The 27,022-nt window shown below is 39.6% G+C and overlaps 1 protein-coding gene across 8 annotated transcripts in view; it reads right to left on the reverse strand.

Moving 5' to 3' along the window:
* grip2 (glutamate receptor interacting protein 2) overlaps positions 1–27,022 on the reverse strand; it is a 242,945-nt gene that overhangs the window by 19,853 nt on the left and 196,070 nt on the right. For 5 of the 8 annotated variants that reach the window (XM_023955041.1, XM_023955037.1, XM_023955042.1 and 2 more), the window contains exons 3-14: positions 26,851–26,986; positions 26,612–26,757; positions 25,231–25,317; positions 23,901–23,976; positions 17,928–18,073; positions 16,225–16,372; positions 13,978–14,150; positions 10,955–11,110; positions 10,639–10,791; positions 10,374–10,560; positions 4,625–4,770; positions 898–978 (exon numbers count right to left, since the gene is read on the reverse strand). In XM_023955041.1, the coding sequence (XP_023810809.1) occupies positions 898–978; positions 4,625–4,770; positions 10,374–10,560; positions 10,639–10,791; positions 10,955–11,110; positions 13,978–14,150; positions 16,225–16,372; positions 17,928–18,073; positions 23,901–23,976; positions 25,231–25,317; positions 26,612–26,757; positions 26,851–26,986 (1,635 nt within the window). The remainder of the gene's footprint in view (positions 1–897; positions 979–4,624; positions 4,771–10,373; positions 10,561–10,638; positions 10,792–10,954; positions 11,111–13,977; positions 14,151–16,224; positions 16,373–17,927; positions 18,074–23,900; positions 23,977–25,230; positions 25,318–26,611; positions 26,758–26,850; positions 26,987–27,022) is intronic. The other 3 variants (XM_023955039.1, XM_023955045.1, XM_023955038.1) reach the window with 2 other exon arrangements.

A 27,022-nucleotide genomic window follows, 5' to 3' on the forward strand; every position in this document is an offset into this window, starting at 1 on the left:
TTCTCCTAATGTTTTAAGATGAACAAGTGTCTGCTTTAACGGTGACCTGTCAGCAAGCTAATGCGAATAAAACCCATGCAGATGCCTGAATGTAGGTCATTCCCACTGAGGGGGGTCTGTAAAGCTTCAGTGAAGTCTTTGATGAATCACTGTATCATCATCTGCAACCAGTTTCACCCCCAAAAAAAGAAAACATCAACATCAGGGATGGCTTTTTCAAAAACACAATTCTTAGTCAGATCACGTTTAAAACATTAAAAGAAACTCGTTTGTTTCATGCATGTGGGATTTTATGTTTTTTTTAATGTAGCAGTAAACTACAGCTGATGCAAAAATGTGCCTCAGAGTATTTTTCAAAAAATATTACATGTAGCATGTTTGTCACATGTTCAAGGATTGCAACATTGCACGTTTTGATATCACAACCTGTAACCTATATGAAAAAAGGTATTTCCTTTTATCTATCTTCAGAATGATCAATAGGACTCAAATTCCTGACTTAACAAGGAAAAGTTTACATAAAAGCAGAAGTACGGAAGAATTTTACAAAGACTTGGATTTTCTCCAAGAAAAATGAACAAATATTCCGTGGACCAATGAATCTTTCTGCAAGGTTTGACGTCTGGAGTCAAGCAAATGCAGGAAAAACGTTCAAGCAACAGCCCGATGTGGTAGTAGTGTGATGGTGTGGGGTACAATGCTAAACTAAGCTAAGGGGAGCAATAATTCTATTTACAGCCAAATGCTTTTCATAGTCCAGTACACGTTTATAGGATCTTGTGTGGTTTGGAAAGAGTCCAGCGTGCAGGAATCTAAAGAATCACACACTGTGCACAGTAAATAAAAAAAAGAAAAAAATCACAGCTTTTTTTGTCTGTTCATTCGTGTGTTTCTTACCGCTGATGGTGATTCCCAGCTCCACTCCTCTCTTCTTGGGTAACTTGACATGGAAGGTACCACTACTAGGCACCACAGATTCTGTCGTGCAAAGGAGAGAGGACCATTTGTCACTTTTTAAAACGACCCAAAATAAAAAGCAGTGGATTACATTTCCTCTTGGGGAGGAACAAATCAGCCTATAATCCTCCCAGTTCTTCTGTGTGACCAATAATCCTAATTTGCTGGTAAAACAACCCAACAGAGAGGCATTCAGATACAAGCTGAGGGTTGAGGACATTTTTTCAGATCAAGCTTCTCATTTAAGTGTTCATCTAAAATCATTACAGAGCTTTCATCATCCATTTGTGCTGCAAACATGGGAATAAACACTTTCAACCCTCTTCAAAAAATAAATTAAAAAAAGACACTGTATAATAGCAGTTTTTAATTAATTTATAAAAAATAAAAACGTGAGGAACACATACTGAGAAGTAAAGTGGCATGAAACATCTTTAAATAAGCATTTCTAGTTAAAAAAATCTAATTATTGATTAAAACCAGGCTTCAGACTGAGTCAAACACAAATGTTTTGCATTTTTCCACTCAAGATGAGAACCTGAAATTGCCAGAAAATGTTTGGATGTGAGGAGTCGAGCTGGCCACAAGGAGGCGGCACAGCAGGAACAGGGTTCGTTGCGACAGTATATTTGCTCAGTGAAATTTATCAATACATCTGTAGTGCTTGTTGACTGTATATGAGAACTGGAGTGAGTTACACCCCCCCCCCCCCCCCCCCCCATGTTCCAAACAGGAAGTACCCACTGGTTCCAAGAAGTCAAAATTCTATAGACTTCTAGAGAGAAATAAACAGCTATTACACACTCATTATATTTTTCAGAATAATCATTCTTGCTCTGATACATATTTTTATGGCCCGCAGCAGCAGTCACTGACTGCAAGGACCATATTGTTTTCGCAGTTGGAACGACGACTTCGCCGCCTTTCAGCGAGAATGTGACCCCCGCCGCATGCTCGAAAAGTCACCAAAATGTGCACACACCTGGGATAAATTGCAAATGAATTTTCCAAAGAGTCAACGTCACCCCCCCGAAGACGATGACATCACGGCCAGCGATCCCGTCAAAAAAATGAATGGGCCGAAAATCGCGTATGGGGCCCAACAAAATGTACTTCAAAATACAGTCGCGAAACCAAAACACACGGTCGGGGATATCCCAAAGAAGTTTTGAAATCATTACGGGGCGGCCACACGACCTACGGCTTGGCGGCCATTTTGTGGCGAACTCAGAGAAATGGCGATTTTCGTGTTTTTTCAAAATATGGGAAAACGACACTTTCGTATGAGCGATTTTCACAAAATCGCACATACATGCCGCCAGCGTAATTCTACAATAACCAAAGAAGTTTTGTTGACCTTTGACCTTGGCAAGGGGCGGCCATCTTGAATTTTCATAAAAAAGCACCTTTAGTAACGGATACAAACGAAAACTCGTCCTAGGGATTTTTATCGATCTTTTTGAAACTTCTCGGGCATCAATGGCAAGCTACTGTGGACAAAATGTTGGAATTAGAAGTTGTAGAATTTGAAACGCGTGGGCATGGCGAATTCGCAACCGTCGCCAGTTTAGCTAGCTCGCACATATTTTATCAGAATAGCCTGAAACTGAAATATGCGATTCCTTGGCCCATACTGAAAAAAATGATGTCACATACGACAAAATCGATAAAGAAATGCGGCCGTGGTAAACAAAAAACGATCGCAAAAAAAGTGCTGACTCGGCTAAAAAAAAAAAATTCGGATTTTTTTTTCTAAGAATCGGCTAACGAAACCTAGACAACTTTGTCGGGTATATCAAAACAAAGTTTTGAAATCATTACGTGATGGCGACACAACCTACGGTTTGGCGGCCATTTTGTGCCAAAATCTGCCATTTTGCGTTTTTCGCGTTTTTACACAATATGGAAAAAGGGACTTTTTTTCGAGCGATTTTTACGAAATTTTGTGCGCATGTCCCTAGCGTAAGTTTACAATCACCTCTGGAGTTTCGTTGACCTTTGACTTCGGGAAAAGGCGGCCATCTTGAATTTCTATAAAAAACACCTTTCCCACCGGATTCAAACGTAAACTTGTCGTTGGAATTTTCATCGATGGTCTCGAAACTTTTTGGGCATCAATGGCAAGCTACTGTGGAAAAAATGTTGGAATTAGAAGTTGTAGATTTTGAACGGCGTGCGCGTGGCAAGCTAGCAAAGTGGCGCACAGTTATAACTCCCATGCCTTTCAATACAATACAGTGAAAATTGAATGCATGCATTCATGCCTGAAACTGAATACATTGAAAAACACTGGATATGGACATATAAGGAATGTGGGTGTGGTTAGCATAAAACCACTGTTGCTAAGGACGACAAAAAGTTTACTTTTACCGATTTGTCCGAAACTGACGTCAATCTGTTCGTCCTCCTGAGGGGACCAAAACATACAATGGATGCTATGGAGATAAAATCAGCAGAAAAGCCGCCATTTTGAAAAAAAGTGGGTTTTTTATAAACTTATGACATATAGCTCTCACCAATGGAGGAATGTGTTTTTCTGATTCAGTTGATGATGCTGATCGCTATGCTAGCACTTTTAGCTATGTTAGCATAACTAGCATAGTTAGCATAATTAGCATTTTAGGTAATGTGTTTTTCTGAGTCAGTTAATGATGCTGATCGCTATGCTAGCACTTTTAGCTATGTTAGCATAACTAGCATAGTTAGCATAATTAGCATTTTGAGCAATATGTTTTTCTGAGAGAGTTGATGATGCTGATCGCTATGCTAGCACTTTTAGCCACATTAGCATAGCTAGCAAAGTTTGCATAATTAGCATTTTAGGTAATGTGTTTTTCTGAGTCAGTTGATGATGCTAATCGCTATGCTAGCACTTTTAGTCACATTAGCATAGCTAGCATAGTTAGCATAATTAGCATTTTAGGTAATATGTTTTTCTGAGTCAGTTGATGATGTTGATCGCTATGCTAGCACTTTTAGCTATGTTAGCATAACTAGCATAGTTAGCATAATTAGCATTTTTAATAATGTTTTTTCCTGAGTCAGTTGATGATGCTGATCGCAATGCTAGCACTTTTAGCCAAATCAGCATAGCTAGAATAGTTAGCATAATTAGCAAATGCCGTTTTGACTAGCCTTTATCAAAAGTGGGCATTGAGGGCGGTGAGGGAGGCGGTGGTGCGTAGAATTGGGCGTGGAAGGCGGGTTGCGTCTGCGGGCCATACAACGCCGCTTGCGGCTTTAATTTTACATGTTCTTGCTAACTGTTATTTTTTTTCATAATATTTTTTCTTTATCCCAAATTATTCAAGTTTTAAACTGACCAATCAGATGCCTCTGTAAAGCTTACCGGCCCCCTCCTCAAGCATTTGATTGACAGATTCCCCCGAGCTCGCTTTCAGTAGAAGGGGTGTGGACTTCTAACAAGCTCCAAATAGTGACTTCATTTGGTCGAAACTGGAAGTAAGTCATTTTCTATGAATGATGTCACTCTTGCTCACTCCAGTTCTCTTACAAAGTCAATGGCTGTGCTAATTAGGAGAAACGCCACGACTTTTAGCATTTATTGACACATTACTTGGAATACTTAATTCTGTTCACTGCCCCGGTTAAACTGAGTTGAAACGATAACAAAAAAGCTCTGCAGAGTTATTCAAAGTTCACAAACCTGCTACATCGAATTCAACCTCCAGCACGACCTTATTGGTCAGAGCTGCATCACGGAGAAGCTGATTGGCTTCCTCCAGCGTTCCGTCTTCTGTTGGGATCCCATTGATGGACAGGAGGCGGTCTCCTACTTGCAGCAAGCCACACCTACAACAGCCGTGATCAGGAAAATGTGAACAAAGGTGAGAGAAAAAGCATGATTAACTTGAAAGTCATATAAATCAAGGAGAACAAGTCCCATCTGTTGACGTATCAGAGTATACAAAAAGCAGGCCTGGATAAAAACAGCTGGTAAATAAAACATTTTATTTCATCCTAAAGAGGTGAATTGTTCTTGCACAGAGTTTATAATTTGACTCCTGAAAGGAAGTGCATTGATTTTCTCCTAAAACTGGGTAAACATTTAGTATATACATAGCTACCCTTTACAGTTTTGCATAAATCGTTCCCATTATTCTTTTACCTAAAAATTTCAATTTTTTTGCAACTCCTTCCAGTAGCTGGAAGTACTTTGTGTCATACATGCATCTCTAGTCTGAAATAATAACCCCTGTCTGTTGTAGAGCCAGCATCTTTCTAAATATGATCACCACAGGGTCAAAAAGGGAGCTCGCAGGTGATAAAAATGTAAGAACCCCCATCTTAGCTTGGAGCCTACCTGACTCCAAAGTTTTATGTTTTCAGAAGGAAAGAGGAGAAGGAATAAAAGTTTCAGACTCCTCGCTTTGTTACATTTTCATATTATTTTTGGCACTTGTCACTCTCTCTGCTTTTGGGCATGAACTTTTCTCTCTCTTTTCTCCCTTACTATACATAAATCATTTGAGGAATTGTAGGAAGTGCAGAATATTAGATCTGACTATGAAAGCCATGAATCATAACTTTACTGGAGATATTATTTTGCAGTTCCAGTTTCAAGACAAACCTCGACTTTATTCAAACTAGTTCAGAAGTACATCAGCACAACACAATAAAGTCTGGTGGAGTGTGGGAGGTACATTAGTGTAAATGTTCAAATGCAAGTTTATGGGATTACATTTCTGCCATTAATTGAAAGGGCATAAAGACAACTGAGCAGGCATATTTAGGAACTGAGTGAGTGAGTGAACCTTACAACCGCGCTGGCGCAATTATAACTAAGCGACCCCGTATTTTACAATTGCACGGCTGCAATCCTAACTGAGCAGTGATCTTGCTCGGTCAGATCCTTTTTGCGCGCTCACCTGGATTTACGCTCGGTGTTAAGTGGGCGTTCTTGTCACTTGTGGGGCGGTGTTCAGGGGTGTGTTGGTCACTTGGGGGCAGGAACCTTTCTGGTTGATCTGATTGGCCGAAATTTGCATATCAGTGAGGCAGAGGGGCGGGAATTTCATTTTTCAGAACCGGGGGGGGGGGGGGGGGGGGGGGGGCTAACAAGCGGCTCTTGAACTGAATGCAGCTCTCTGCCTTTTAGCATAGTTTCTATATACAGTACTTTCACAACCATAAGGTGAAAGTTTTACATTTTCTCCAAAATGTGCAGAGCGGCTAATGTGTTGTTGTGTGACTTCGGTAAAGAGGATCTAGGAGAGAACAGCATGATGACAGTACGGAGAAAGGTGAGGACGTGAAAGAAGACCCCCCCCCCCCCCCCATAGAACAAAGGTGCAGTTATGAGTATAATGCAGAACAACTTCGTTTGGAAACCCTGGAAATGCAAAGAGACATGATTATGAGGCACAGTTTAAGCTATCAGCTAGGCGGAGCAACACGGGAATCGAGCAGCTGCAGTTCGTTTAAATTAGATCTTCACAGATTCGGACTTCCTGCTTCAATAACTCTTCTGATAAACGTTCAAATGTGTTAGCAAGTACCTCTATCCTTTTGCATTAACACAGAGAGTGAACTACAAAAGCATTTTTAAAGAAAAAAGATCGTTTTTATTGCCTTTTAATCAGAATTGTTCGTTTTAAGCTGTGAATGCAAACAGAGCAGCGAGCCGGCTGCCAAGGGACCGTCAATAAAGTGCGTACCCTGTGAAACAACATTCTGTAAAAATCAGTAAACTTTTTAAAAGCGAATACATGTCTATATTTATATGAACTGGTAATGGAGACTCGTCAGCATAGTAATGCTACATCATTATTAAACTGACTACATTTTGTTTGAAAGTCAACCTCTATTTTATTGCTTATAGTTTTTTAAATTTAATAGAGATATGAATCATAACATAAATGCACAATAGCTCTGAAGATACTAAAGCTTCTGTCAGCAAACCTCCTGTACTGACTAATTATGACCTTATTGTCCTACTGCAATAATGATTGTCATAATTCACGTTGTTTATTGTTAAGAATTTTTCATATTTAAATATTGATCAGATTTGGTCAAAAATCCTCAATAGCTTTGAAGATGCTGTAGTTACTGACACAAAACTTCCTGTACTGACTAATCATGACCTTATTTTCCTACTACAATAAAGATTATGTAAAAAAAAAATCTAGCATCTTCAGAGCTATTGAGGATTTTTGACCAAATTGGATCCATTTGTAAAAATGAAAAATTCCTAAAAATAAACAAAGTGAACTATTGACATTTATGATATATATTTTTGTATGACAATAAGGTCATTATTAGTCCGTACAGAAGGTTTGGTGACAGTAGCTTCAGTATCTTTATAACTACTGATAACTTTAGTCATGATTCATATCTATTAAAATTTGAAAAAGTATATGCAACAAGATAAAATAAAGATGGACTTTCCTCCAAAATATTTATTGTAAAACGAATATGCTGACGAGTCTTCATTACCAGTTCATATAAATATAGACATTTATTTTTTTTGGTGAGATTATTGATTTTTACAGAATGGTGTTTCACAGTTCACAGAGGTTGCACTTTGTTGATGGTCCCTTGGCAGCCGGCTGCTGCATGTCTGCATTCACAGCTTAAAGCTAAAAAAAGGCAAAAAAACTATCTTTTTTCTTTAGAAATGCATTTGTGGTTCACTCTCTGTGTTAATACAGAAGCATTGAGATACTTGCTGACACATTTGAACGTTTATCAGAAGAGTTATTGAAGCAGGAAGTCTGAATCTGTGAAGATTCAAGATCGAACCTCAGCTGCCAGAGAATTTAAAATAATGAATCCATGGTTCGCAAGTGAAGACGCTGACAAACCAACTCCGACAAGACAAGAAGACGCAGCAGCAGCTGAGTTTCCGCGGAAAAGGAGGTTGCCTGCGTTGGAAGATCGACTCGAGGCTGACCGCAACAAACTCCAGCAGAGATAACAGTGAAAAGCTGTCCATCCTCCCCCCTTACCGGGACGCAGCGCCGGCGAGTTACGCCACACTTTGGGACTGCAGGACTTAAACTTGGCCTGAGGTGTCTGCTTTCACCGTTCTTTGGAGCCGCATAGCAAGGAGACGGACTCTGATGAGGAAAGGGAAGCAGGCGTGTTTTGTAGAAATGTAGCCCAGCTGTTTCAGATGCAGAAAATGAGGACTTTGATGGATTTTAAATGCTGATTGATGACTGAAAAAATAAATCACAAACAACTCAGTTTTGCGCTCGCTGCCTTTTTTAAACAAACACCAGCATGCACGTTTCACCGGTATGTGTTAACGTTAAATACAGAAAAAACGCTCAAAACTGAAACGGCGCCGTTTAATCCAGCGCTGTTGTAAGGAGAGGACTGGGTTATGGGAAATAACATGGCTTTAATTGTGTGTGTGTGTCTGGCAGGTCAGTGTGTGGTGTGGCTCTTTGACTATCACAGTTAGAAATGTCGGGTCTTTGTGTCAAACTTGTTCGCCCCCTCCCTCCATCACTGTTAGAGGCATTCATAGAAAAATACGGCGGATGTAACGTGGATTAAAACATTAACCAACGACCCAAAACCAAGGTAAGAAAGTGCAGCTGGTTTATTTGTGCTGTAATTTTTTCTCATGTGAAATTCACTGCATTTGTTACCGTTTTAATGCTTTTAATCCACGTAACAGCCGCCGTTCCTTTTCTATTAAAGACCCAAAATGAAAGTCCCGCCCCGCTGCTTGACATCCAAATTTTAGCCAATCAGATCAACCAGAAAGGTTCCTGCCCCCAAGTGACAAACACACCCCTAAACACCGCCCCACAAGTGACAAAAATGCCCCCTTAACACTGAGCGTAAATCCAGGTGAGCGTGCAAAAAAGATCTGACCACACAGTAAATCCAGGTGAGTGCGCAAAAAGGATCTGACCGAGCAAGATCACTGCTCAGTTAGGATTGCAACCGTGCAATTGTGAAATACGGGGTCGCTTAGTTAGAATTGCGCCAACGCGGTTGTAAGGTTCACTCACTCAGTTCCTAAATACGCCTGCTCAGTTGTCTTTACGCCCTTTCAATTAATGCCAGAAATGTAATCCCATACAAGTTCTTCTGAAGGTCAAATCTTTTGAAATAAATGTTTCTGATTTATGATAAATGAGATTGTGTGCCTCTCTTTGAACTGTGGTTTAAAAAGCAGACAACCCTCATGATTTAAAGTCCCACTTCAATCATATTTTGATCCATTGTAAAAGTGTTCCCAGTGGTGTTTTAATTACGATTATGCTGTTTTTAGCCAAAAATAAATAAATAAAAAGAACTGCATCGTTTTCCTGGACATAGTTTCTCCAGAGCAGGAGGCTTATTAAAAATTCTCCTCATAGCTGTGGGGGGACTATTAGCACGATGTAAGTCTGTCCCCACATCCCATTAGCTTACAGTCCCTCACAACCCTAACCTAACCTTCAGTACTGGAGCTATTCAACTGTACAGTTTTTATGCCAGATACCAGCTCAGACGAGGAAAACAAAGACGTCAATGGGTCTAGTTGTTTACAAGCAAATGCATCACAATGGAGCTTGTGGCCCGCCCGGCGCAATATGTAACAAATGACATTTTATCATCTTCTCCTGCTTTATAACTATTTGAATAAAGAAATACTCAAAAAAGCTGTTTTAAGCCTAATATTTTTATATAGGTTCTCCATCATCAGAACAAGGCTACAAGAACATGTTCAAAACATGATTTTCATCAGAATGAGTCTGTAACCCTAGTGCATGGATGGGACCTTAACCCTTGTGCTATCTTAGATGACCCCATCCATGCATTGACGTGTTCTCCCTACCATGACAAAGGTGGATAAAGGTGAAGAGGATTTCATGTAATCCATGGACACCAGTGAAGATCACAAATCATTGAAGAAAAAAGGTTCAGAGGTCTAGTGGGTCTAGATGACCCAACTCCCAATGTTAAAGTGCCTAGGATAGCACAAGGGTTAAAGAGTGAATCCAAATAGGTATAATGTTCATTTTATTTAATGTTAAAGCATACTTTTTGCATTTAAACAAGTATACTTTTTTTTTAAGAATAAAATTGCCGGCCACTTCTCACAACTAGGGGCAAAAGCGCATCTTTGGTTGACAACAAGCAGACGCCCAGTAACAACTGTCCTTTAATAAAAAGCATTTAGGGATTCCTCTCTTATAGGACTTCAGTGTTTTAGTTTGGGTTTGTTCTCTTCAGAAGTTGTTTTTACTTTGTAGGTACAACTGCTTCTGGTTCGTTCTTTTAACTCTTTGGTTTCACAGTCCTTGTTGAGTTTGTTCATCGCTCTCTCTTGTTTCAGCTTTTAGTAACTTCCCGTGGATTCATTTTTCAATTCTTTGTTTTTAAATCTGTTGCTGATTTTTGTGTGTTATGGCATTTTAGATGTGATGGATAAGACATTGGTCTAAGCTCACCTCTCTGCTGAACTGTCTGGCTCTATGAATCGGATAAGTGGCGGCGCAGACAGTGTCTCAGTAGCAAATATTCCTCCTTGGAGCTGGACGCCAAAGCCATTGAGGGGATCCCCTGTTAAGATGACCTCACTGGTCTCAACATGAACCACCTGACCACCTGGACCCACTGAACTGGATGCTAGGGACACTAAACATGAATGGCGAGGTTAGGAAGACTGGCACAACAGCAGAGAAATATCCAGCCATTTTATTACAGGGAACCCACAGGAGCTCTTGTGCTCCTTCTTCCTCTGTCGTCGTTTGAGCAGAGAGTTGCGAGGACTCATGGGAACCGTGGGTCTCGGCAGCGTGCTGGAGCTCTGACTGCTGGGCCCTGACGTGCTTGTAGAGCCTGGAGAGAAGCTGGCAGAAACCAGAGCTGCAGATAAAAGAGATTTTGTTTACTTTGCATGTGCAATAGCACAAATAACTGTATTGTGAATTACAAGTATGATAACAAATGACAAAAGGGGTGATAATGGATTCTTCCTTTAAAGTCAACATACGGTTTTCTAGCTCACAAACACACTGCTCTTACTTACACTTGCAGTAGTCTAGGCTGTTGATTGTGTTGTTGTTGGACGGAGTCCATGATTTGTTGAGGGTGGAACTTGTGCTACAGAGGGTGGAGTTTGGAGGGGGACAGAAGTTCACACATGGGTCCCAGGAGTGGGGATGGTCTGACTTCTGGACCTTCACTGAAACACACACAACTAAGATTCACTAGACTCACAAGAGAAATAAACCATTGAAACTAAAAAGGATGGTTAAGGAATTAAAAAACAAGGATGAAACAAACATGAAGGACTTGAGAACATGTTTTTAAATAAACTTTTACAACCTCTGTGTTGTCCGTCTATCTGAGTAAATAATTGGATATCTAGATATCTTTTAACTTTTAGGTATACTCACTGACCACTTTATTAAGTACACCTGTCCAACTGCTTACTAATGTCAATTTCTAATAAGCCAATCACATGGCAGCAAGTTAATGCATTTAGGCATGTGGACATTGACCATGTAGACGATCCGCTGCAGCTCAAACAGAGTGTCAGAATGGGAAAGAAAGGTGGTTAAGGTTACTTTGAACATTGTTGGGGCCAGATGGGCTGGTCTGAGGATTTCAGAAACTGCTGATCTACTAGGATTTTCACCCACAACCATCTCTAGGGTTTACAGAGATTGGTCAGAAAAAGATCAAATATCCAATGAGAAGCAGTTCTGTGGGCGGAAATGCCTTGTTCATGCCAGAGGTCAGAGGAGAATGGCCAGACTGGTTCCAGCTGATAGAAAGACAACAAAAACTCAAATAATCTCTGGTTACAACTGAGGTCTGCAAAAGAACATCTGCGAACACACAACACATCCAATAGTGCTACTGCTGTCAGCTAAGAACAGGAAACTTAGGCTACAATTCACACAGACTCAATGAAATTGGACAATAGAAGATTGGAAAAAAGTTGCCTGATCTGATGAGGCTCCGTTTCTGCTGCAACATTCAGATGGTATAGGGTCAGAAATTGGCATCAACAACATCAAAGCAGGGATCCATCCTGCCTTGTATTAATGCTTCAAGCTGGTGGCGGAGGTGTAGGGGACATTTTCTTGGGATACTTTGGGCCCTTTGTGACCAAATGAGCATGATTCCAACGCCTCAGCCTACCTGAATATTGTTGCTGACCATGTCCATCCCTTTATGACCACAGTGTACCATCTTCTGATGGCTACTTCCAGTAGGATAAAATGCCATGGCATAAAGCTTGAATCATCTCAGACTGGTTTTTTGAAAATGACAATGAGTTCACTGGACTCAAATGGCCTCAACAGTCACCAGATCTCAACCCAACAAAGCACCTTTGGGATGTGGTGGAGCAGGAGATTGGCATCATGGATATGCAGCTGGAAACCTGCAGCAACTGCTTGATGCCATCACATCTAAACGGACCAAACCAAAAGTACCTTGTTGAATCCATGCCAGGATTTAGGATTAAGGCAGTTCTGAAGGCAAAAGGGGGTTCATTTCGGCCCTAGCAAGACAAACCTAATAAAGTGGCCAGTGGGTGTACATCACTGCATTTCTTTTATTACCGGTATTATTAATATCATTCCAAACACCCATCACTTCTTCCTTGTGGCCCTTTGAACTGTCACACGATGCAGATTTTGTGTGGTAGACTACTGCATTGCATGTTCTGTGAGCAGTATTTTTCATATTACCTCTCTCGAGCGTCTAATTGGGTCAACAAACTGAATAAAAAGAGTAAAGCGGGTTTTTGCAAGCTTGCGTGACTGAAAAAAAAAAAAAAAAAAAAAAAAAAAAGTAATGTCCTCGATTAGCAGAGGCTTTATCCCAGGCTCTGGTTGCATGTTTTTATGTGTGTGTGTGTCCCATAGACTGAGCTACTCGGCTGAAAGTATTAACCCTCATATAATAGAGAACTCCTTGGAATCAGCACTTTTACTACAAATCCAGAGGCCCTATTTCTCTAACTGATAAAAAATCGGAACTTGACCATGAACATAGAAGGACATTTCAGTTTGTGTTGTACACGTGGGGTTATTCTGTACTTATGTTGCAGGTGGCTTTGTGAATGAAGATTTGAATAATAAAATATTCAGAAATGCAAATTTGAGCTTAATTTTCCCATTATCAGAAAAATGCGACAAGAACATGTTAAAAACCAAAAACACAATCTTCATCAATGGGTCTTAAAAACAATCTGCTTTCTTTGTCAGACAAAATGGAAGGGTAAAGCTGTAGTTTACTTTGACATGTTTTGACCGCTGGGCCTGCAGTCTCTCTCAGAAGGTTGTGGCGCTGGTCCTAACGTGTCACTTTCAGCTGTTTGTGATGGGCTTGGCTCGCCAGACAAATCTGTCGGGTCAATCGTGTGACAGAGTGCAAGCCAGCGGTTGAAACATGTTGAAGTAAACTACACCCTTATCCTTCCATTTGTGTAAATAATAAACAAACCTGATTTCTCTCCTACATAAAAGTCTAGGAAAAGAGTGTGTCTTATGGTCATTGAGAAATAATACATCTCAGGATGAATTCAGCAACACAGCCCACCATTAAAAGTATTCCTTTTGTGACAAAAGAGAGAAGGGTGACGATGAATGCTGTTGTCAGTGATGGACTGCAAGCATCTCCTTTTTTATGGGTATTAAGCAGGTTCATTCTAAGCTGAATCTAACATCTAGTGTGTGTTTAAAAACGGGAAAACACAACAAAAGTCTCACACTTTTGGTATTTCCCTAAATTGGTGTCTGCAGTGACAAGTGCAAAGTCCTTCAACAATCCAACCCTGGGTTTGACGTGAGGATGGTGAAAGCAATGTCTATATTGGTGCTCTTGCTTTAAACGTTACAGTATGACCACCATCAAAAACCAGAATGATGGCGGTTTAGGTCACATACCATGACCACATCTGGTTTTTGTGAGCAGCTGATTGGCAGAGAGAATTTTGTGAACTTTTCACAGGTACATTCCACACAGCTCTGTAGCTAATCCTAGAAATGCATGTTTCACACATTAGTTGGTGAGCTTTGTCACTGTTTCACCCACCTGTGTCATGCTGTTTTCCCGTCAGCCTTGTTTGATGTGAGGGGAGTATTTCCAACTTGACCAGTTCAGTTGTGCTTGCTAAAAGCTGTGTGGCTTCCAGGACTGTGCAGTGCTCTGTTGATGTCCCATCTATGGACAGCAGGTGATCTCCTGGATGAAGAGCTCCACATCTGCTTTATCAGGGAAAGACAAGAGGAGGAAAGATAGCTCCACAAAAAATAAAGGGGGGCAACAGCTCCAGTAAAGATCTACATGTTCATCAAAAAGAAGAACCGGCAAACACGTCTGCTTAGCCTGAGATCTGTATTATAATTTAGGAAAGGAATCTGCAAACCTGCTTGATGAGTCAGTCAAGGTTGTTTTTTTTTTTTTTTTTTAATTTGTCCTGTCCAACAGCTGGGCAGAACGATGACAGCTGAAGGCCTCTTGTTTTGGACATATTTTACTTTTACAACGGGGGTTATGAATCTTCTGACATACCAGAGGTATGTCTGAATAAACCCCTTTTGTAACCGAGGCCAAACTTTATTCATTTTAATTGTTTTTGAAATTCTTTTGTGTTGGACCGGAAGGAAAAGGAAAGAAGGGAAGAAGAGGGAGGGATGTTAGGGGTGGGGTAGGAGGGTGATCATAGGAGGGGGGAGGGGGGTAAAACCATGAAGCAGCATAAAGCAACAAGCTACTGGATGTTTATCATTACGGTAAGGTTTAGATAGAATATAAATCTCAAAGGGGCGGGGTCTGTCCACACACACACTCAAATGTTATAAACACACCTGTTGGCTGCAAAAATGTCCACATGTCAACATGTACACAATACAGATAGTGTTCACACATGCATACTTATGCCTTCAAGCCAACTAGTGTGAGATATTTCATTCAATCATGCAAACTCTTAGTGCAAAGGTGAGCCAACACCTGTGCTCAGTTGAGTGTTTATGTTCTTCTAAAATGGATGATGGAATGTGAAAAGAAGAGGGGGAGTGACCAGCCACCCCCACACCAAGACACCCGCCACGCCACGGCTGCAGCCGCGGCAGCCAGAAGCCCCCAACGCAACGCCACATTGGGGCATCCCCCCGCCCCAACCCCAGGTACGAGCCAGGACCCCCCAAGGGAGACCCGCTCTGCGCTCCAGGCAGCCATCCACCAGGCCCACGGTTGGTCCAGAAAGGTGCAAGACAGGGGCCAGAAGGGGGCCCACAAGGGTTGTTGTAGACATGGCCCGACCAGGCTCGGCCACAGATGGAAATTGACGAGGCCCAGCACCCGGCGGCAAGGACCAGAACCCACCCCTTGAGTCAGTCAAGGTTACTGTGTTTGTTTGTTTCAGAATTTGAGTTCAAATGTAGATTTTAGATCCAGACTAGGGGTCTGCTCCAGGCTCAACATTGCCTTCTACTATTAGTTATAGGGCATGACAAACTGTGTTTTATTGTGAGTTATCTAAATGTTTATGACAAAGAATGAAGCTTCAGCACATAAATCCACAAGTTCTACACACTTGTTGCTGCAAAAATATGTGCATGGACAAGACCTTTTCCAGAGTTTTGTACTTGAAGTTCTTTAAATAGTCTTACTTTAAAATATTTATTCCCATTACTTTTTATTCTTTGCAGGAGCTATCAGTATTTATAACAAGTCAGAATGGAGCTGTCGGATCAGCTTTCTTTTAGGGTGATGCAAAATTTGAAAGCTAGTCAAATGAAGAAACAAAAAAAAGAGGATAGGTTTACCAGCTAAAACCAAAAAGAGTCTTTATTTTTCTCGCTTTTTGCTCTCAATTTGAACTGCTCCAGGAAGCATTGGTCTTAAAGGGAAAAATAAACCCATCTGTGATGAAGCTTTGAGGTTCTCCCTTTGTTTTTATTTTTAATTGAACAAGATGGTAGTTATTAAAAATACTTTATAGTTGTATTAATATCCCAAGTATCTCCTCTCCACTTCCAATTGCTCACAACCAGAATAGTCTGTACTCTTCTGAACAAAACCCAGCAGAAAAACAGCCCCTGGTATGTGGAACAACCCGCAATATTCCATGAAAAGGACACTCATTTATTTAGTTGTAAACCTGCCTATGCTGTGAGAAGAGCTCATAATCCTAAAGAGATCATTTTTATTTGGTCCCCAAAAATAGAAAAAAGGTGAATCCCTACAAAACATCTACAGCTGTTTTGTTTTATCTCCAACAAATGTAACATTTTTGCCAAATCTTTTGATTTTTTGCACGAGAAGTTAAGTACACACCTGTCCGCCACGCTGCCAGGCTTGACTCGGTCGATGACTATGACCTGTTTGTTGCGGTGGCTTGCAGATGTGAGCGTGATGCCCAGCGTTGCCCCTGGAGATTTGGCGATCTCCACCAGCAGCGGTCCAGAGGCGTTTGTCACCGTGTCTAGTATGGAAAAATCTGTTGTCAGACTTTGTCATTCTGCCTGTACTGTTCTGAAACAACAGAGACAGTCTGCAGTCTACCTTGAACAGTATGTGTGTATTCCTGTTGTCTGTCATGTTCTGGGTTGTACTGAAACCAAGTCATTTCCCTTAGGATCAATAAAATACTATTCTATTTTATTCTGTTCTGTTCTATTGTATTCAATTCTATTCTATTCATCCTCTAAAGTTTAAATACCCTTGTAAAATGTGTCGCTTTCTAAAATCAGGAAAATCTCAGTTATTTATTTCATATAAGATTTCAGCTGAACCTTGAAGTGTCTAAACAAACGGACAATTATTAAATGAGAAATAACAACATAGACAAATTTTGGAATACTTTGTTCCATTTCTTTTTTGTCGTTTCATGTTTCTTTGGCTCAAAAAGATGAACGATTCTCCCCAACAGCACAAAAATAAAAAAATGTTGACCTAGATCACTCTTTGTGTTTCTGCATCTGTGTATGCTTTTGGCACAACATCCAATCAAATTAAGTCCCTTTTGTTTTGATCCAACATTATCCAACCAATCAAGTTGCAGGACAACCAATGAAGAAGATCTGTCAAACAAGGCGCTAGCTTTTGTTTGTAAAAAATGATTCCATGAGTTATCATGGTCGGATATGAAAACGTTGAGGTTTAAACAAAAAGCGGTTTGCAGTTTACAGAGCACGGAGGTCAAGATAGCAGACAAAAACTCAACAACGTCCAACTTTGTTTAATACTTAAGGTTGCACAAAAAACTGATGCTAGCTTATCTGTTAAAGAACTGCTAGCTGCACAGTTAAATCAAGGAGACTGTACATTTGCTGTTAAATTGCAAACATAGTAAAATTGTTTGTTTTATAGAGAAAAAATTGTGGTTTTTTTAGGGGTAGGGGATGTGTCCAGATGCGAATTTAGCTAATATTTAGTAAATATTCTTGCCATGCTTTGATATAGTTCCTCAAAGAACACATGGTCTGTGTAAGTATTATTGCTCTGTTGTTAAAAGGACTCAAAAGGACGTGAACCCTTCAACATTAGGACTTGGACTTCACTTAAGGCTTGTTGTTCTTGACATGGGACTTGAAGTCAAAGGCTTGGTCCCTCTGGAATGTATTGAGTAGTTCCAAGGAATATCAAAGCTTTGTACCCAATGGGTAAAGGAGAACCAAAATTTCCTGCAATAGAAGTCCATTTTAGACACTTGTATACATTATTATTAACCCTTTCATTCACAATCTCTAGCTTCAGGACATGAATTAGGGCAGGAACATCCACTTAACTCCTAATGCTGCTCTACAAATCAATCTCAAGCTCCATCCTTCACTCACATCTGAACAGAACAACTAGATACTCAAAAGCAGGGCATGTTAACTCCTACATATCATTGTACAAAAATAAGGAAATGATACAAGGAATTCTCTTAATTCTTTGGAGTAAGATTAATTAATCTTTCTTAGTAAAAAGAGGCAGGGTCAAACATGTTTGAAATGTGTGGCTCTCATTTGTGTCTCTTTATGTCTGGATCTTACCCATGATGGTGACATCATACTCGATCTGGAACAGGGCTTCCTGGCTGCACTGCCCCAACACGCTAAGGGCTTCATTGTGGCCGGCGTTGTGCAATGGCACACCATCAACGCTCAGGAGGCGGTCCCCGGGCCGCAGCGTCCCCTCTCTGCACACATAGTTGGTGGGGTAACAGAATATGATTTCATATGAAATAATTTAAGCTCAAACTCCTTATCTGTCTCATTATAATTGCTTTGACAGTATTGCCAGATTGGACGGGTTTGTAGTCAGTTCTGTGGTTTCTAGTTCGTTATTGAAATATGTTTCAACCAGTGATGTGGTGGTCAGGGGAAGCAGATGAGGGACTGTCACCTGTCAACTTCCTCACCTGCCATTATGAGATGTTTATCTACTAATAATAAATTAAATATGTGTCCACTAACTAGTGGATTTTTAATTACAGCTAAATAATAGATAACACTGAGTAACATTTTGGACATTTTCTTGTGGGATCTAGTGGTTTTTAGATGAACCTTGGGCTGGAAAACGGTGACTCTGACTGGTGACTCTGACTGGCATATACTATGTACTATACTATACTTTGAAAATTTTCAAAGGGACCATTGAGCTGCAGTCATGGTCAGTCTTAGAAGCCTCATGGTGGTCCAATGTCCCCAATTATCGGCTTGATGCTGAATATCAAGCTGGGACATTTCAGGTCTTACTTTTTAAAAGTCCTGCTGATGAAGTTCAATGAAGCGGAATGATAAATATTCATTTTAGCTTTGTCCAGAGCCTAAAATAAGTTGGCTGACTGTTCAAGCAACCACTACCAATGAGAAGTTTTTGCAAATGCACTTATATATGCGTTTTTACGGTTTCGGCGTTCAAAACCCTCGCATTCACATGTCTCTATGGGAGTTTTTAAGTTCGTTTTCAGGCTTTACTTACAAAATGCACGACAATTGAACGCACGCTAAAGGTTAAACCAGTTAATCTTTGACCAGGTAGGGACTTGAATTTGGTAGTTCAGATAAGTGCCAACAGTTTAAAAAGTGATCACGGCGGAAAAACGAAAAATTACAGTTTGTGCCCTGCTGGAATTATATGACACCAAATCTTTCAGCTGTGAAAGAAAAACCGTGAAGCACAATTCGTAAGATTTCCCCACTTTGACATTTCACACCAAGCTTCTTCCAACTGTAGCTACACGCTCTAGAATCGGGTAGTGACAGTGCAGTGTGAACACCTTATGCTAAAAGAACGTATAAGAAACCGCGTTAAGGCGTTCCTGATTGCGCATGACATGCCATGTGTGAAGGTAGAACAAGACTTTGAAATGGTTCATAACAATAAAACAGGTGACCAACTTAATTGATTTCATCGTTTCATAACAATTGCATTTTACTTCATCAAGGAGATTAAATAAAGCTTTATAAAAACCTTTTAAACTACTGGCTGGATGATTATACATGACAAACTCAGTCTTTGCTTCATCTATAAATGTCAGGTTTCATTGCTACTTTGCATTCTAAATGTTGGTCTAGTTCTAAGGTCATTTTTTCAGGACTGGTTTCTAGAAACAATCCACTGTGTGAACACTCACACGTTAAAAATTTTAACTGTATTTTAGACGTGAAATTATGGATGGCAAATAATTTTCTGCATAAATTTCTGCTCAACCAATTGAGAAAAATGAAATTTTAGTTATCGGTCCTGAAGCCAAGAGAGAGAAACAGTTTCTGAAGCTACAGGAACTTTCATTAAGTCATTCAGAAACAGTCAGAAACCTGGGCGGTATTTTCAACTCTAAGCTGACTTTTATCCCACATATAAAACAGGTGGTTAAAACTGGTTTTTATCATCTTAGAAATCTGGCTAGGGTCCGCCCACTCAGTTCACACACAGTTGGGACCTCTCCCTCTGGGTCGGCTGCTGTCCAGCCACTGCGGCTCTGAATGGGGACCTGCATCACCACTTAGCTGTGGTGGAGCGGTCCCCGCCTGTGATGCTGCATTTTGCTGGTAATGCTGCTGTTCACAGAGAGGGAGGTTCCAATTATCAGCGTTTCCAACATCTTGTTTTCGTGCTCAGCCTGTTTCTCATTGTCTTTCCCCATCAGTTAGGGGGTGGGAAGTGTGAAAGGAGTGGGGGGCCAGGTACAGGGAGGGGGCCCTATTTTTTAATTTTTGTCCTTGTTTATTTTTAATCATCATGCTTGTTTTTATATTTTGTTGTGTTTTAATGTAAAGCACTTTGTGTTATATTTTTATATGAAAAGTGCTTTATAAATAAAGTTTGATTGATTGATTGATTGAAAAATCAAAATGATACTTCCTGCGTGCTAGTAGAATGCAGAGCTGTCAGCCTTGAAGCTTTTGGATGAAATGATGCAATCCTAGCAAGGACTTAGTGTAAATAGATTGTGTAAAGATACTGTACTGAAGGACTGTGGGGACATTTGGCCTGCTTTCAGAGCTGCAGGTCCCCTCTGTCTGTTTCTGATGATGCAGAGAAAACAGTCTTTGAGGGCCTGCATTAAAAAAAAAAAGCCCTGGAGCTCTCAGAAGATTTCGCTGCTCCTGCTTTAATCCTTACTGGGTAAAGCAGGAAACGCAGACATTCCTGGAACTGCATGCTGGTGTGGATTAGTTTCTCTGCAATTGGCATATAAAGCAGCATAAATATCGCATTCGTTTCCCCTCCACTGACCCACATCCTGAAGATGATTTCTTTCAGATATGTCAGATCAGCCTTGAGGCAAAATTACCACATAAAAAATGTTTTCATTTTTTTCCTTAGTTTGCCAAATTTTAAGCTCCAAATAAAATAAATAACCAGAGCTGCCCCAGATACAGGTTATCGTTTGTGTCACAAAAGACGGATATCTTATTAAAAATCGTATTCAATGCAATGCTGAAGAAACAAGAGCTGGAGCAAATCAAAGCAAGCATTTCACAAGCTCTAAAAATATCCCTAAAGAAAGCATGAACTCTCTTAATCAGACTATAGTACATGAAACAGTCACCACTTCCATGCAGCCATGCTGCATCTGCCCTGATTTCTACTGCATGAGTCTCACACAAATATCTCCAGCGGAGTAAAAATAACATCTTCAGAGCTCCATCTAGCACCAAATTACAGAAATTGTGAGTGATTAGGTATTTCATTTCTCTGTCTCTTTCTGTTCTATCTGCAGTGCAAGAAATCCAGAATGGAGCATGTTCTGGGTGATATAAGATTGTTTTCCTTTTTTGGCCGGCACGGCAAAAAAGGGCTGAAATATACCAGAGACTAATGCAGAAATTATTTAGTGGTTGTGGAAAAGAGCCTCACTTTGATCACTTGGAAAATATTTCAATTTTTGAAAGTAGAAGAGCAGTTTTCTGTCGCTCTTTATCAAGGTGAATGAGAATAAACTAAATATCTTCCATCCTTTTAAACCACATCTAACTGGTCTTCCCAGAGACATCTGGTGCTTAGAGTTTGCATTTATCACTTTTTCATTAACATCCTCTTAAATTTGTCCACATTTTCTCCCGTCTACATGATTAACTTTGTTGGCCAAAATGAAGTTTGTTGCTGAAAAAGTCTGACTCAGCAGAAAAGGGAACATGGATTTTGACTGATTTTTTTTTTTGTTTGCATAATTTGCTGAGATATTCCTGGAATATCTGAGGTGATTGATTACATATCCCTGGATTAATCATATTAGTCTTGCTAACAGAATCAATAGGCTGGAGAAAGGGTTCACCTTTATTGGATTAAGATTGTTATGCTAAATTCACACCTGGCAGTTGACCAGTATTCAAGAGCAAACTAAAATTGCATTATTGCACTGGACAAGCAGGGAAGGGCTTCTTTTTTTCTTTTGTTCACCAGGTAATGTTTGAGAGTTTGAAGGAGCTTGGTGCAAAAATGTCTTGTGAATCTTGCTTCAGGCTTTTTCTTTCACAGCTCTATTCCAATAAATGAAAGACTCGGTGTCCTATCATTCCGGTCGGGCAAAAACCGTAATTATTAAATTTTTCCCCCATGATCAATTTTGTTTTAACAGTTGGCACTTTTGTAATTTCATCCAGTTTTTTCTACCAAATCACTGATTGGTCAAAGTTCAACATGGTTTAACTTTCAATGCACATTCTAAGTCACACGTTCTGTACGGAGAGCCCAAAAATGGTCATAGAAAATTAAATAGCTATGTGTGAACGCAAGTGTTTTAAAAGAGGAAGCCTAAAACGTGAATTTCTGTGCATTTATATAGACTTTTAACTGAAAGTGATTGCTGGAACGCGCACTGCAGAGGGCGGTGTGAATGTAGCTTGAGAAAGACTCAAAAATGCCTGGAAAAGGTTAGCACAAGTTCTTAAAAAAACACCAAGTATCAAAAAGAAATACACCTTAGAGCTCTCAACAAGTTTTTTTGTTTTTCTTTAAAATGTTAAAGTTTTAAAGAGATTTTGATGAGAAAACTGCTCTGTTGAGACAACAGTATTTTTGGTATATCAAACTGGTGTAAATAAGGATACAAGGACTCATTCTTATTAGCAATAATGTCAATGATCAAAGTGTGTCCCCGACAGATTTTTTAAATTTCGGGTGTGTTTAGCTTGTTGTATTCATTCTGTACAAAAGCAAAAAAAAAAAAAAATCAGTTGTGTTTCCTTGGCATCTGCTTTTTTCTCTATGCACTCTGGTACACAATAGAAATGTATAAATATTGGTCAGGATAAGCTAGTCTAGGGTGGTAACTCTCATCATACACAACTATCAGCTCCGCATTAGCATGTCTTCGCTTGCATGTCAGCACTCTGTTATCTGTTTTGATAAAGTCAATGGCTTCCCTAATACTCTAGTAAGTTTAATTTATGGAGGAAAGATTTGTAAATCATTTAATTTTTCATTTCTACAGACCATACACATTAATAGTCATGGAGAATCAAAGATGCGATGCATGAATCCAATAAACGCTGAGAATGTCCTCTGGTCCTGTTTGCTGGCTGGGACCTGTAATCCCCCTTTTTTTCTCTTTGACCAGTCATGCTTATGTGTAAAGGGAGAATACTGAAGAAAAAGGTTTTTCAACTTAAAATCCAAAAATCAACCACCTTTATACTGTAACATTGAATGTAACATGTTTAATTAAATTATATATTTCTCAAAGCAAATGTGACTTATAGACAAATAATCAAAAATATTTATTTAGAATCAAAAGAGATTTTAGTTGCAGTAATATATAAGGAAAAAGGTCATTTCTTTTGTAGTTTTGTTCCCTTTGAGATCAATGGACAATGAAAGTGCAATCAAAGGTGTTTGACGTATTTTCAGGAAATCAGAAAAAGCCTTAGGCTCTGACCACCTTTGGACTGATGCCATACAGTATAAATAGAATGTCCTCAAATAAAAAAAGTTTCTTAAACAGCTAGGAAAAAAAAAGGTTATAAAATACTACAAAGCATAAATACAACTCGGTGCTGTGTTAACTACTGTTACAAGCTTTTTTTCCCCAGAAAATGATGCTGCCATGTAAGAATTCACCACAGGTTAAGCTATCGCTGTGCTGTAGTCAAGCGTTTGCAAAACCAACATTCATATAAAACTGTCATGGATCCTCAAATGACAATGACGACTAAAATAAACTGACAACATTAAAAGGAGAGAGATGATTCCTCCTGCAGCAGCCATGAGTAACATGTAACCTCGACATATCAGTGATGGTCACAGAAAATGACACGAGATCCTTGAGTCTTTCTGTCAGTGGGTGCAAGCAAATCTGTCAAACCATCCTATACTGGATGGAAGTCATAACTTTGCAGCATTTATTTTTATCGTATTAGTTTTTGCTGGAAGACCTCTTTATTGGTTTAAAGAATAACTGAAAAAAACAAACTGCTTTTTAAGACCACTCTGAACGACTACTGTTTTGTTTAACATCTATTCCAAATGAGCGATTGCACTCGGTGTTTGTTGGAACAGAAAACAGTCATGCGTACCTGTCTGCGGGGCCTCCTGGCCTGACGTACGTAACAACTAAGGGACGGGACTTGTGCCAGTCTTCATGCGTTCCACCTGTCAGAGAATGAAGACAAAGATGCTCACACAAAACACGTGACTCATTGAGCAGAAGATTAAGGAAAAGCCTCCAATAAAAACCCTATTAACAATAAAGGCACGGATTGCTGACTTAAAAATATCCAGGTGCTTATTTGACCAAGAGGTTCACTTTGAGCTCAAAGATGGATGCAGTTATACAATTTGGTCGACAAGAATTTAATTTAGGTAGAATATTGACTCTTTAAAGCATTGTTAACAAAATGTAAGTACTAACTGTAAGAAAGTCATTTCTCTACCTGTAAAATTTCTTGTTTGTCAAAAAATAAATAAGACAAACATAACATTATTACTATCAGGTCAAAGACTGGTGGAATTTAGTAAAGTGATAGAATAAGCTACACACTATGAGCACAACAAAACCTATGTCTACAAAGTTACATCTGCTGCCCAAAATCTACAATGGGCCCCAAACAGAAACTTTTGTGAAATGTCTTGTATCTTTTGTTGCATCAAGCTATTAAAAGCAAACCTAATTTATTTTAATGGAATTGTTTTCCCTCATAGATCAACTGACTAATCAATCAATAATCTACAAGTATTCGGAACTAATCAATGCATAATATGAACTAATTACTCAGTTTTTCTTTCTGGCCTCTAGTTACAAGATAAAATGTAATGTCAGTGCAAAATTTTAACAATAGGATTTTTTTTCTTTACTACTCTTGCTTATTTTCTTTTCTTTTTTTAAAACTTAAAAACAAGTCATGGTGTATTTTACAGATGTATGACTAAAACTATGGATTGATCCCATGGGATAGATAGGGTTCTTTAATAGCAGAATCGTCACTTTTTATTTCTGTGTTTATTAGTTTATACTTTCATAAACACACAAATACCTTACACATTAACTAAATCCTACTTGAATGTATATATTAGTCAAATAAGTTTTGTGGGAAATAAGATACAACAGACAAACAATTAAGCAGAATCTAAAAACCAAATGCAGATATGTAGATAAATTAATCCAAGCTTATATATTTACAGACAGATTGAAGAAATCTGTTTATCCCTTCATTAATTAAGACAGATAGAAATACCAACATCAATATACCACCACTATTATTACTTTGCATAAACACCTTGTTTTAATATCATAAAGTAAATCATTTGTGAGTCTGCTACTTCTAAATTATATTTACTAATTACTTAGCAAATTACTTTCATAATTACTTTGTTTATTCATTATCAAACTGCTTGGCAGAAGTTTACCTCTCATGACAAAACCAAAGCTGTTCCCCTCTTTGTGCAAACAGATGTCGATTGTCTTTGAAATAACTCCTGAGGTGCTGTCTGGAGCTTGTGAAGAAGAAAATCACACCCAGACAAAATCAGACACAAGTCGTTTCTGTGTTAGACAGTTTCTTACAGCATCAAACAAAAACATAAAATAAAGGCGACGTTTGTCAGTTGTGAGTTTCAATGGAGCAGAGTTAAAGAGGTTACGCTGTTGCTTTGCTGAAATGTTACAATTTTCAATAAAAACATCCAATACCAACCCCGCTGATATGACAAGGTATATATCTCCCCACATACAGTTCCTCTGTATGACTGCTAATTTAACTATGTGACACGGTTTGGTGTTTTTTTTTTATGACACAGTTTGTTGTTTTTCTTTCGGTTTCTTACTGCAGGTCAGCTGTCCTCCTGGATGGTTCCTCCCTCCCCTACCTGGTGCTCTCCGTGGAGGAGTGCACAGCTGCCTGCACTTCATAATCAAGCTTTAAGTTGAAGTTCCTCAGTCCTCAGTGTCGGTGCGTTCCTATTAGGTCTGCCCTCTTCTGAGGAGATTTGTTTTCCTTTTCCCCCCTTGTGGCATTTTACTTATTAAATCGCTTCTTGGCGGATTCCAGAGACTCAGCCTGATTCTTTTTTACACCTGGGTTTCCGTCATTCCACTCTGGCTGAGCTGTCTTATTCAAATCATCTGTTAATGAGTTGGTTTAGAAGACTGGTGTCAGTTAGTTATCAGATTCACTTTTTGTGTTTTTTTGTGTCTGATTAAACCCAAAGTGTAACTTGAGTTTTAATTATCCAAAAAGCAGCAGTTATGTTTGCATTGAACCAATCATGGGGGTTCCCCCGGGTTTGGTTCTTAGACCTCTGCCATTTAATTTATGCATTCCCCTTTGGCTACTTCAATAGATTAAACTTAATAAACAACAGCAATCCAATCATCCATGTTTCTATTGTGGCTAACATGGAATGTCTTACAAACAAGTTAGTTACGATGAATGCAAAAAAACAAAGTCTCACTGCCTGATTTATCTCTGACTCTTTTGTCTTTTTAAAGTCTCGTTTTTGTCTGTGTTTATATGCCTCAGTGCACACTATATATGACACAAGTTTGCAAATACACCATTCATTGGTGGTGCAGTGCGCCCTTTAGAGTGGAAAATACTGTAATCAGGTTTTGTCAGCCAATCAAGAAACAATCAATGGCAATGTCTGCTAGGAAAAAATAAAACCTGTTTGAGGCATTTAAAGATTGAAGATTATTTGTTTGAGACATTCTATCAGGAAGACATTCATATCCCAGCTGTATTTTACAACATGCAGAGTAGCAGACATGCTTCTTTGAGCTGATGTGTACCTGTAGGGGGCAGTTCATACTCCACCTCCAGAAGAACCCTCTCTCCTACATTTTTTAGTAAACTAATAATCTCTTCGTGCCGCAGTTTGGTGAGATTGATGCCGTTCACTGACTTGATGTAGTCGCCGATGTTGAGCTGGTCGCTCCTGCAGGAAAAGAAGGCCAAAGATTGATCATATCCATGAAAAGAGTCATATTGATGTAAGACGTCTGCTTCTGGAGAAGGTTCTGAGCTCCACCTGGCTGCCAGTCCTCCGGGTCGCAGGTTGGATACCCGCGGCTTTCCGTCCTTGTCTGTTCCTCCTGAGATTGTGAGTCCAAGGGTACTGCCTTCTTTCTTTACCAGCTCCACCATCGTCACACCCCGCAGAGCTTCTAACCCAAAACACACACATCCATCAACACACACAC

This window comes from Oryzias latipes, chromosome 5 (genome assembly GCF_002234675.1).
Source record: "Oryzias latipes chromosome 5, ASM223467v1".
Classification (NCBI taxonomy): Eukaryota; Metazoa; Chordata; class Actinopteri; order Beloniformes; family Adrianichthyidae; genus Oryzias; species Oryzias latipes.